The sequence below is a fragment of the Hyla sarda genome, chromosome 7, assembly GCF_029499605.1.
Source record: "Hyla sarda isolate aHylSar1 chromosome 7, aHylSar1.hap1, whole genome shotgun sequence".
Taxonomy (NCBI): Eukaryota; Metazoa; Chordata; class Amphibia; order Anura; family Hylidae; genus Hyla; species Hyla sarda.
Window position 1 is genome coordinate 10,167,903 of NC_079195.1, and position 13,283 is coordinate 10,181,185.

A 13,283-nucleotide genomic window follows, 5' to 3' on the forward strand; every position below is an offset into this window, starting at 1 on the left:
CCATGTGAGGGTTTTTTGCTGTTCTGGCACCATAGGGGCTTCCTAAATGTGACATGCCCCCCGAGCAAAATTTGCTCTCAAAAAGCCAAATATGACTCCTTCTCTTCTGAGCATTGTAGTTCGCCCATAGTGCACTTCAGGTCAACTTATGGGGTACCTCCATACTCATAAGAGAAGGGGTTACAAATATTGGGGGTATTTCCTGCTATTAACCCTTGGAAAAATGTGAAATTTGGGGGGAAACACACATTTTAGTGAAAAAATTTTTTTTTTTTTTACATATGCAAAAGTCGTGAAACACCTGTGGAGTATTAAGGCTCACTTTATTCCTTGTTATGTTCCTCAAGGGGTCTAGTTTCCAAAATGGTATGCCATGTGAGGGTTGTTTGCTGTTCTGGCACCATAAGGGCTTCCTAAATGCAACATGCCCCCCAAAAACCATTTCAGAAAAACGTACTCTCCAAAATCCCCTTATCGCTCTTTCCCTTCTGAGCCCTCTACTGCGCCCGCCGAACACTTTACATAGACATATGAGGTATGTGCTTACTCAAGAGAAATTGGGCTACAAATATAAGTATACATTTTCTCCTTTTACCCCTTGTAAAAATTCAAAAATTGGGTTTACAAGAACATGCGAGTGTAAAAAATGAAGATTGTGAATTTTCTCCTTCACTTTGCTTCTATTCCTGTGAAACACCTAAAGGGTTAAAATGATGACTGAATGTCATTTTGAATTCTTTGGGGGGTGCAGTTTTTATAATGGGGTCTTTTGTGGGGTATTTCTAATAAGAAGACCCTTCAAATCCACTTCAAACCTGAACTGGTCCCTGAAAAATAGTGAGTTTGAAAATTTTGTGAAAAATTGGAAAATTGCTGCTGAACTTTGAAGCCCTCTGGTGTCTTCCAAAAGTAAAAACTCGTCACTTTTATGATGCAGACATAAAGTAGACATATTGTATATGTGAATAAAAAATTTTTTTATTTGTAATATCCATTTTCCTTACAAGCAGAGAGCTTCAAAGTTAGAAAAATGCAACATTTTCAAATTTTTCATCAAATTTTAGGATTTTTCACAAGGAAAGGATGCAAGTTACCACAAAAATGTACCACCATGTTAAAGTAGAATATGTCACGAAAAAACAATCTCGGAATCAGAATGATAACTAAAAGCATTCCAGAGTTATTAATGTTTAAAGTGACAGTGGTCAGATGTGCAAAAAACGCTCTGGTCCTTAAGGCCAAAATGGGCTTGGTCCTGAAGGGGTTAAGGAGGTATGATGTGCTGAGGAAGGGTCTCGGCTTTGGAGGCATCGGTGGAACGAGATAAGGCATCTGCCCTGATATTCTTATCTGCAGGATGAAAATTAATTTGAAAGTTGAAGCGGGCAAAGAACAACGACCACCTGGCCTGGTGAGGATTTAAACGCTGGGCGGCCTGGAGATAAGACAGATTTTTATGGTCAGTGTAGATGGTGATAGGATGAAGGGACCCTTCCAGGAGATGTCTCCACTCTTCAAGTGCCAACTTGATGGCCAACAGTTCACAGTCTCCTATAGAATAGTTTTTTTGCAGGAGGCGAAAAAGTTTTAGAGAAAAAGCCGCAAGTGACGTTTTTACCCTTAGCGGTTCTTTGAAGGAGAAAAGCTCCGGCTCCAACTGAGGAGGCGTCAACCTCGAGGAAAAAAGGCTTCAGAGGATCAGGTCTGGACAAGACTGGAGCAGAGGAGAAGGCAGCTTTGAGATGGTTAAAGGCTTCCTCCGCCTGTGGCGGCCAGGATTTCAGATTAGCATTTTTCTTAGTCAGTGCTACAATAGGAGCAACGATGGTGGAGAAGTGGGGAATTAATTGATGATAATAATTAGCAAATCCAAGAAATCTTTGGATGGCTCGCAGGCCAGTGGGACGTGGCCAGTCCATTACCGCAGATAGCTTATCAGGGTCCATTTGAAGACCCTGTCCAGAGTCCAGATATCCCAGGAAAGGAAGACAACTGCATTCAAAAAGGCATTTTTCTAATTTGGCGTAAAGATGGTTTACACAAAGGCGCTGGAGCACTTGACGGACATGGAGCCGGTGTTCCTCAAGGTTGGAGGAAAAAATTAGGATGTAATCAAGGTAGACAACTACACAGGTATACAATAAGTCCCGAAAGATTTCGTTGACAAATTCTTGAAAGACTGCAGGGGTATTGCAAAGTCCACATGGCATGACAAGATATTCGAAGTGGCCATCTCTGGTGTTAAAAGCGGTTTTCCAGCGGAGAAAGAAGTATTAATATTTGCGGATAGGGAAATCCGCACAGGTACAGTCAGACGTGGAGAGGAGGAATTCACACCTAGTAACGCCTCTCCCGCGTTAACTAGGTGTGTGTGTGCATTTCCCTGATGCAGATGATGAATAGGACAATCCTTTAGGAAATGTTTGGTACTGGCACAGTACAGGCACAAATTTCCATTTCTGCGACGAGTCCTCTCTTCTTGAGTCAGGCGAGACCGATCCACTTGCATAGCCTCCTCGGCGGAAGGCACAGGAGTAGGTTGCAGTTGACTCTGTAAGAGAGGTGTCAAGCATGGAAATCGCCTGGTGCGAACAAGATCCATTTCTTGGCGGAGCTCCTGGCGTCTTTCAGTGAAACGCATATCAATGCGGGTGGCCAACTGGATAAGTTCAGACAGGTTAGCAGGAATCTCTCGTGTGGCCAGAACATCTTTGATGTGGCTGGATAAACCTTTCTTGAAGGTCGCGCAGAGAGCCTCGTTGTTCCAGTCGAGTTCAGAAGCGAGAGTACGGAACTGTATGGCATATTCGCCCACTGAAGAGTTCCCTTGGACAAGATTCAGTAGAGCCATCTCGGCTGAGGAGGACCGGGCTGGCTCCTCAAAGACACTGCATACTTCAGAGAAGAAGGACTGGATAGTAGCAGTGGCAGGATTGTTGCGGTCCCAAAGCGGTGTGGCCCAGGACAAGGCCTTTCCAGACAGCAGGCTGACCACGAACGCCACCTTAGACCGCTCTGTGGGAAACTGGTCCGAAATCGTCTCCAGGTGTAGTGAACACTTGGTCAGGAAGCCACGGCACAACTTAGAAGTCCCGTCAAATTTGTCTGGTAGAGACAGGCGAACTCTGGACGTGGCAGCGTCAGCTCGCTGTGGAGGAGATGCTGGAGCTGGCGGTGGAGATGGCTGCTGCTGTGGAGGCAGAAGCTGCTGGAGCATGGCAGTCAACTGAGACAGCTTTTGTCCTTGTTGGGCGACCTGCTGGGATTGTTGGGCGACCACGGAGGTGAGGTCAGCGAGACTTGGCAGCGACACCTCAGCGGGATCCATGGCCGGATCTACTGTCAGAAATATCGCGAATTTGAATATGGCCTATGCCGCTCAACACTACTGGTCAGATCACACATGGAATACTGTGTACAATACTGGTCAGACCACACATAGAATACTGTGTACAGTACTGGTCAGATCACACATAGAATACTGTGTACAATACTGGTCAGACCACACATGGAATACTGTGTACAGTACTGGTCAGACCACACATAGAATACTATATACAGTACTGGTCAGACCACACATGGAATACTGTGTACAATACTGGTCAGACCACACATAGAATACTGTGTAGAGTACTGGTCAAACCACACATGGAATACTGTGTACAGTACTTGTCAGGATCCGGGTTGGTAGCCGGAAGAACACGGGAGTGGATCCTCTGTGTCAGTGAGGTGATGGAGTGGGCCGTACCAGGGGAACGGAATCTAAGGGGTTACTGGTATGCACCAGAGCCCGCCGCAAAGCGGGATGGACTTACTGTGGCAGGTAACCCCCAGGTCGTTCCACCCGATAGCGACTCAACCTCACTGACTGCTGAGACAGGCGCAGTACACAAGGACTAGGCAAAGACAAGGTCGGACGTAGCAGAAGGTCTGGGCAGGCAGCAACGGTTTGTAGTCAGGGGCAACGGCAAAGGTTCTGGATACACAGGCAATAGGCAGACGGGAACGCTTTCACTGGCACTAGGGCAACAAGATCCGGCAAGGACATTAAGGGGAAGTGGGTTTTTATGTATAGGAAGGGATTTGAAAACTGATTGGGCCAGGCACCAATTAATGGTGCACTGGCCCTTTAAATCTGAGAGACCCGCCGCGCACGCCGGGACTGAGCAGGAGGACAGGGCAGGTGAGAAGATCGGGATGCGACCCGAGGGCAGGCACGTCCCGCCGCGCGGATCGCATCCCCGCCAGGGGACACAGAGCAGCGCTCCTGGTCAGCGAATCTGACCGGGGCGCTACAAGGATGAACAGGACGCCGCGAGCGCTCCGGGGGAGGAGTGGGACCCGGAGCGCTCGGCGTTACAGTACTGGTCAGACCACACACAGAATACTGTGTACTGTACTGGTCAGACCACACATGGAATACTGTGTACAGTACTGGTCAGACCACACACAGAATACTGTGTACTGTACTGGTCAGACCACACATGGAATACTGTGTACAGTACTGGTCAGACCACACATGGAATACTGTGTACAGTACTGGTCAGACCACACATGGAATACTGTGTACAGTACTGGTCAGACCACACGTAGAATACCGTGTACAGTACTGGGCACCAGTGTACAAAAAAGATATAGTGGAGCTGGAGAGGGTTCAAAGACGGGCAACCATAGTAATACGGGGAATGGGAGGACTACAGTACCCAGAAAGATTATCAGAATTAGGGTTATTTAGTTTAGAAAAAAGAAGGCTTAGGGGCGACCTAATAACCATGTATAAATATATCAGGGGACAGTACAGAGATCTCTCCATTATCTATTTATACCCAGGACTGTATATATAACAAGGGGGCATCCTCTACGTCTAGAGGAAAGAAGGTTTCTACACCAGCACAGACGGGGGTTCTTTACTGTAAGAGCAGTGAGACTGTGGAATTCTTTCCCGGAGGAGGTGGTCATGGTGAACTCTGTAAAATAGTTCAAAAAGGGGTCTGGATGCATTTTTGGAGAATCATAACATTGCTGGTTATGGATACTAGATTTAAAGGGACAGAACGTTGATCCAGGGATTTATTCTGATGCCATATTTGGAGTCGGGAAGGAATTTTTACCTCTTGTATGAGGTTTTTTTTTGGGCTCCTCTGGATCAACTCAGTAGGGACTCATTAGGGATATAGGGTGAACTTGATGGACTCTGGTCTTTTTCAACCTTATGAACTATGTTACTATACAAGCATATAACTACTATAATACTGCGCCTATATACAAGAATATAACTACTATAATACTGCTCCTATATACAAGAATATAACTACTTTAATACTGCTCCTATATAAAAGAATATAACTGCTATAATACTGCTCCTATATGCAAGAATATGACTACTATAATACTGCTCCTATATACAAGAATATAACTACTATAATACTGCGCCTATATACAAAAATATAACTACTTTAATACTGCTCCTATATAAAAGAATATAACTGCTATAATACTGCTCCTATATACAAGAATATAACTACTATAATACTGCTCCTATATACAAGAATATAACTACTATAATACTGCCTCCTATATACAAGAATATAACTACTATAATACTGCTCCTATATACAAGAATATAACTACTATAATACTGCCTCCTATATACAAGAATATAACTACTATAATACTGCTCCTATATACAAGACTATAACTACTATAATACTGCTCCTATATACAAGAATATAACTACTATAATACTGCTCGTATATACAAGAATATAACTACTATAATACTGCTCCTATATACAAGAATATAACTACTATAATACTGCTCCTATATACAAGAATATAACTACTATAATGCTGCTCCTATATATAAGAATATAACTACTTTAATACTGCCTCCTATATACAAGAATATAACTACTATAATACTGCTCCTATATACAAGAATATAACTACTATAATACTGCTCCTATATACAAGAATATAACTACTATAATACTGCTCCTATATACAAGAATATAACTGCTATAATACTGCTCCTATATACAAGAATATAACTACTATAATGCTGCTCCTATATACAAGAATATAACTACTATAATACTGCTCCTATATACAAGAATATAACTACCGTATTTATCGGGGTATATCACGCACCGGCCTATAACACGCACCCTCATTTTACCAAGGATATTTGGGTAAAAAAAGTTTTTTACCCAAATATCCATGGTAAAATGAGGGTGCATGTGTGCGCGTGTATACCCCGATGCAACCCCAGGAAAGGCAGGGGGAGAGAGGCCGTTGCTGCCCGCTTCTCTCTCTCTGCCTTTCCTGGGGTCTAGAGCTCCGCTGCCGGCCCTTCTCTCCCCCTAGCTATCGGTGCCGCTGCCCGTTCTGTCCCCCTGACTATCGGTGCCGGCGGCCCATTGCCGGCGCCGATAGCCAGGGGGAGAGAAGCGGTGCCGACAGCCAGGGGGAGAGAAGGGGCAGCGGCACCCATTGCTGGCGCCGCTGCCCCGTTGCCTCCCCCCATCCCCGGTGGCATAATTACCTGGGTCGGGTCCGCGCTACTGCAGGCCTCCGGCGTGCGTCCCCTGCGTCGTTCATATGCGCTGCACGGCGCGGCGCATGACGTCAGTTGCATGGGGAGGCCAAAGGAAGCGGTATTGCCCACGAAACCAGCTGTTCGCCCGCCCACCCGCACAGCTTCGGCTGTTGCGCTTCTGTCTCTCCCGTCCCCATGAGGCCGGCTTTTCCCATTGTTTGATGGCTTAATAAAGACTCCATAATCCTACAGGTGAGTGCCGATTTGCATTTCTTCCTCCGCATCCACAACAGAATTCTTGTCTATTTATCGTGCACCCCTGTACTTTGGGATATTGCTTTTCCTCTCTCCTACAGACTTAATAGTCCCTCCACCTACTGCTGCAGACATCAGTTGTGCCACCATTTCTTTCCTCTTATGCCTCAGTATAACTACTATAATACTGCTCCTATGTACACATATATATGTATTTACATACTTATAGAATACTAGCTGAGTACCCGGTGTTGCCCGGTTTTCCTTCCTAATCCTTGTTGGGGAGGAAAATAAACAAAGGAGGAAGCTTTTGACTTCATATCCAGTCCTCATATATTGTTTTCATATCCCAACCCCACATCCCGACCTCCTATCCCATCCTCCTATCTCGACCTCCTGTCCCGACCTCTTATACCATCCTCCTGTCCCATCCTCCTATCCTGACCTCCTATGCTGACCTCCTATCCCGTCCTCCTATCCCATCCTCCTATCCCGTCCTCCTATCTTGACCTCCTATCCCATCCTCCTATCCCCACCTCCTATCCTGTCCTCCAATCTCGAGCTCCTATCCCGACCTCCTATCCCGACCTCCTATCCCGACCTCCTATCCCGTCCTCCTTTCCGACCTCCTATCTCAACCTCCTATCTCAACCTCCTATCCCGACCTTCTATCCCGTCCTCCTTTCCCGTCCTAATATTTCGACCTCCTATCCAGACCTCCTATCCCGTCCTCATATCCCGACCTCCTATTCCGATCTCCTATCCAGACCTCCTATCCCGTCCTCATATCCCAACCTCATATCCCGTCCTCCTATCCTGTCCTCCTATCCCGACCTCCTATTCCGATCTCCTATCCCGACCTCTTATCCCGACCTCCCATTCTGTCCTCATATCCCGACCCGTACCTCCTATCCCGTCCTCCGGTCCCGACCTCCTGTCCCGTCCTCCCATCCCGACCTCCCATCCCGACCTCCTATCCCGACCTCCTATCCCGTCCTCCTATCCCATCCTCCTATTCCGTCCTCCAATCCCGACCTCCTATCCCGACCTCCTATCCCGTCCTCATATCCCGACCCGTACCTCCTATCCCGTCCTCCTATCCCGTCCTCCTATCCTGACCTCCTATCTCGTCCTCCTATCCTGTCCTCCTATCCCGACCTCTTATCCCGTCCTCCTTTCTCGACCTCCTATCTCAACCTCCTATCTCGACCTCCTATCCTGACCCCCTATCCCGTCCTCCTATCCCGTCCTCCTTTCCCATCCTCCTTTCCCGTCCTCATATCTCGACCTCCTATCCAGACCTCCTATCCGGTCCTCCTATCCCGTCCTCCTATCCTGACCTCCTATCCTGACCTCCTGTCCCGACCTCCCATCCCGTCCTCCTATCCCGACCCGTAATATGTGTACCAGGTATTGAAATAGCTCCAGCCATACGGAAATTAAATGGGAACATACATTTCCCATTGACTTGTATGGGACTTTAAACATAAACCCCGACCCTGGCAAATGGGGGTGAGTAAGGGTTAAATCACCTATCCTATGTTTGTTGCTGACATATAAGTAACATGTGACCAAGTTTCATGTTAATATCTTTAGCCGTTTGAAAGTTTTTGTGGAACATACACACACACACACATATACATACACACACATATACATACATATACACATACACATATACATACATATATACATACACACACATACATACATACATACATACATACATACACATATACACACACACACACACGTTGAGTTATATATATATATATATAATTATTTTTTTTCCCGTATGTTTCTTGTACAGGTCTGGATGCAGCTCGTCCTGGTTTTGAGGGACAATCTTATGAAGTCTCAGTTGATCCTTCTGATGCTAAATTTGTTGTCGCTGTTCACACAGACACAGGTGGAGATCATGTGACTGTTCTATCTGTTCCCTAAATGAAGGAGTAAATTCTGCTTGTTGTGAGACTTTGACTTCTGATCAGTTTTATAAAAAAAATATATATATATACTGATCCCTATGATCTTCTCACTCACATATACTGATCCCTATCATTACTCACTCACATATACTGATCCCTATCATTACTCACATATACTGATCCCTATAATCTCCTCACTCACATATACTGATCCCTATCATTACTCACTCACATATACTGATCCCTATCATTACTCACTCACATATACTGATCCCTATCATTACTCACATATACTGATCCCTATCATTACTCACATATACTGATCCCTATCATTACTCACTCACATATACTGATCCCTATCATTACTCACATATACTGATCCCTATCATTACTCACATATACTGATCCCTATCATTACTCACATATACTGATCCCTATCATTACTCACATATACTGATCCCTATAATCTCCTCACTCACATATACTTATCCCTATCATTACTCACTCACATATACTGATCCCTATCATTACTCACATATACTGATCCCTATCATTACTCACTCACATATACTGATCCCTATCATTACTCACATATACTGATCCCTATAATCTCCTCACTCACATATACTGATCCCTATCATTACTCATTGACATATACTGATCCCTATGATCTCCTCACTCACATATACTGTCCCTATTATTACTTATTGACATATACTGGTCCCTATCATTACTCACTCACATATACTGATCCCTATGATCTCCTCACTCACATATACTGATCCCTATCATTACTCACTCACATATACTGATCCCTATGATCTCCTCACTCACATATACTGATCCCTATCATTACTCACTCACATATACTGATCCCTATGATCTCCTCACTCACATATACTGATCCCTATCATTACTCACTCACATATACTGATCCCTATAATCTCCTCACTCACATATACTGATCTCTATGATCTCCTCACTCACATATACTGATCCCTATGATCTCCTCACTCACATATACTGATCCCTATGATCTCCTCACTCACATATACTGATCCCTATGATCTCCTCACTCACATATACTGATCCCTATCATTACTTATGCAGATATACTTATCCCCATTGCCCCCCACATATATTGACCCCCATGGCCCCCCTCACATATAGTAATTCCTATTTTTATTATTATTATTACTTTCGTCAGTTTGTTGGGCTTTTCTGGGGGCCTTTGGCAATGTGTATACCACCCACCCCTGACAATAGTACAAGTACAAGTGCAAAGGTTTAACTTACCTTCTTGCATCTTTGTTCCTCCAGGTTCAGTCGGGCTCGGGATGACGACATTAATCGGTCACAAGGATTTCTTCCCAAACGGAGGAAAGAGAATGACTGGATGTGCTGGGAGCCAGATCCTGGATTTGGGGGACTCTGTGAACCTTGTGGGCGGTAACTACACAATGTGACCAAACTATGAGATGTCTGCTGTGTATGAAGATGTCGGGATCTAGAACCACCATCCACAAGACAGATAACATTCTCCAGTCTAGACAATGCTCTGTGTGCTAAAGATACAGGACCCCAGACTGATACATTGTACATAGCTAGTCCTGCTCTCAGCTCAGAAGTGATACAATTGTATCCAGTCTAGACAATGCTCTGTGAGTTAAACATCCTGGACTCCAGACTGATACATTGTACATAGCTAGTCCTGCTCTCAGGGGAGAAGTATATACAGTTGTATCCAGTCTAGACAATGCTCTGTGAGCTAAACATCCTGGACCCCAGACTGATACATTGTACATAGCTAGTCCTGCTCTCAGCTGAGAAGTGATACAATTGTATCCAGTCTAGACAATGCTCTGTGAGCTAAACATCCTGGACTCCAGACTGATACATTGTACATAACTAGTCCAGTTTTCAACTGAGAAGTGATACAATTGTATCCAGTCTAGACAATGCTCTGTGAGCTAAACATCCCGGACTCCAGACTGATACATTGTACATAGCTAGTCCTGCTCTCAGCTGAGAAGTGATACAATTGTATCCAGTCTAGACAATGCTCTGTGAGCTAAACATCCTGGACCCCAGACTAATACATTGTACATAGCTACTCCTGCTCTCAGCTGATAAGTGATACAATTGTATCCAGTCTAGACAATGCTCTGTGAGTTAAACATCCTGGACTCCAGACTGATACATTGTACATAGCTAGTCCTGCTCTCAGGGGAGAAGTATATACAGTTGTATCCAGTCTAGACAATGCTCTGTGAGCTAAACATCCTGGACTCCAGACTGATACATTGTATATAGCTAGACCTGCTCTCAGCTGAGACGTGATACAATTGTATCCAGTCTAGACAATGCTCTGTGAGCTAAACATCCTGGACTCCAGACTGATACATTGTATATAGCTAGTCGTGCTCTCAGCTGAGAAGTAATACAATTGTATCCAGTCTAGATAATGCTCTGTGAGTTAAACATCCTGGACTCCAGACTAATACATTGTACATAGCTAGTCCTGCTCTCAGCTGAGAAGTGATACAATTGTATCCAGTCTAGACAATGCTCTGTGAGCTAAACATCCTGGACCCCAGACTAATACAGTGTACATAGCTAGTCCTGCTCTCAGCTGAGAAGTGATACAATTGTATCCAGTCTAGACAATGCTCTGTGAGCTAAACATCCTGGACTCCAGACTGATACATTGTACATAGCTAGTCCTGCTCTCAGCTGAGAAGTGATACAATTGTATCCAGTGTAGACAATGCTCTGTGAGCTAAACATCCTGGACCCCAGACTGATACATTGTACATAGCTAGTCCTGCCCTCAGCTGAGAAGTGATACAATTGTATCCAGTCTAGACAATGCTCTGTGAGCTGAACACCCTGGACCCCAGACTGATACATTGTACATAGCTAGTCCTGCCCTCAGCTGAGAAGTGATACAATTGTATCCAGTCAATAGACAAAGATTTATGTGTCACGATGCCGGCTGGCAGGTAGTGGATCCTCTGTGCCAGAGAGGGATTGGCGTGGACCGTGCTAGTGGATCGGTTCTAAGTCACTACTGGTTTTCACCAGAGCCCGCCGCAAAGCGGGATGGTCTTGCTGCGGCGGTAGTGACCAGGTCGTATCCACTAGCAACGGCTCAACCTCTCTGACTGCTGAAGATAGGCGCGGTACAAGGGAGTAGACAGAAGCAAGGTCGGACGTAGCAGAAGGTCGGGGCAGGCAGCAAGGATCGTAGTCGGGGGCAACGGCAGGAGGTCTGGAACACAGGCTAGGAACACACAAGGAAACGCTTTCACTGGCACAATGGCAACAAGATCCGGCGAGGGAGTGAAGGGGAAGTGAGGTATAAATAGGGAGTGCACAGGTGAACACACTAATTGGAACCACTGCGCCAATCAGCGGCGCAGTGGCCCTTTAAATCGCAGAGACCCGGCGCGCGCGCGCCCTAGGGAGCGGGGCCGCGCGCCGGGACAGGACAGACGGAGAGCGAGTCAGGTACGGGAGCCGAGATGCGCATCGCGAGCGGGTGCTACCCGCATCGCGAATCGCATCCCGGCTGGAGACGGTATCGCAGCGCACCGGGTCAGTGGAGCTGCCCGGAGCGCTGCGGTAGCGAGAGAGAAGCGAGCGCTCCGGGGAGGAGCGGGGACCCGGAGCGCTCGGCGTAACAGTACCCCCCCCCTTGGGTCTCCCCCTCTTCTTAGAGCCTGAGAACCTGAGGAGCAGACTTTTGTCTAGGATGTTGTCCTCAGGTTCCCAGGATCTCTCTTCAGGTCCACAGCCCTCCCAATCCACTAAAAAGAACCTTTTTCCTCTGACCGTCTTGGAGGCCAGTATCTCTTTCACTGAGAAGACGTCAGAAGAACCGGAGACAGGAGTGGGAGAAACTAATTTGGGAGAGAAACGGTTGATGATGAGTGGTTTAAGAAGAGAGACATGAAAGGCATTAGGAATACGGAGAGAAGGAGGAAGAAGAAGTTTGTAAGAGACAGGATTAATTTGGCACAAGACTTTGAAAGGACCAAGATAGCGTGGACCCAGTTTGTAACTGGGGACACGAAAGCGGACATATTTAGCGGAGAGCCATACCTTGTCTCCGGGAGCAAAAATGGGGGGAGCTCTTCTTTTCTTATCGGCAAACTTTTTCATGCGAGATGAAGCCTGTAAAAGAGAATCTTGGGTCTCTTTCCATATGGTGGAAAGATCACGAGTCACTTCATCTACAGCGGGCAAACCAGAGGGCAAGGGAGTAGGGAGGGGGGGAAGAGGGTGACGGCCGTACACCACGAAAAATGGGGATTTGGAGGAAGATTCAGAGACTCTAAAGTTATACGAGAATTCGGCCCATGGTAGAAGATCTGCCCAATCATCCTGGCGGGAGGAAACAAAATGCCGTAAATAATCACCCAAGACCTGGTTAATTCTTTCTACTTGCCCATTGGATTGAGGATGATAAGCAGAAGAAAAGTTTAATTTAATCTTGAGTTGTTTACAGAGAGCCCTCCAGAATTTTGACACGAATTGGACGCCTCTATCCGAGACTATCTG

The 13,283-nt window shown here is 45.8% G+C and overlaps 1 protein-coding gene across 1 annotated transcript in view; it reads left to right on the top strand.

The window, feature by feature from the left end:
• The window catches only part of LOC130283082 (pancreatic lipase-related protein 2-like), an 83,423-nt gene that overhangs the window by 25,282 nt on the left and 44,858 nt on the right, over window positions 1–13,283 (top strand). The window contains exons 6-7 of the mRNA XM_056532272.1: window positions 8,603–8,701; window positions 10,041–10,169. Of these exons, the coding sequence (XP_056388247.1) occupies window positions 8,603–8,701; window positions 10,041–10,169 (228 nt within the window). The remainder of the gene's footprint in view (window positions 1–8,602; window positions 8,702–10,040; window positions 10,170–13,283) is intronic.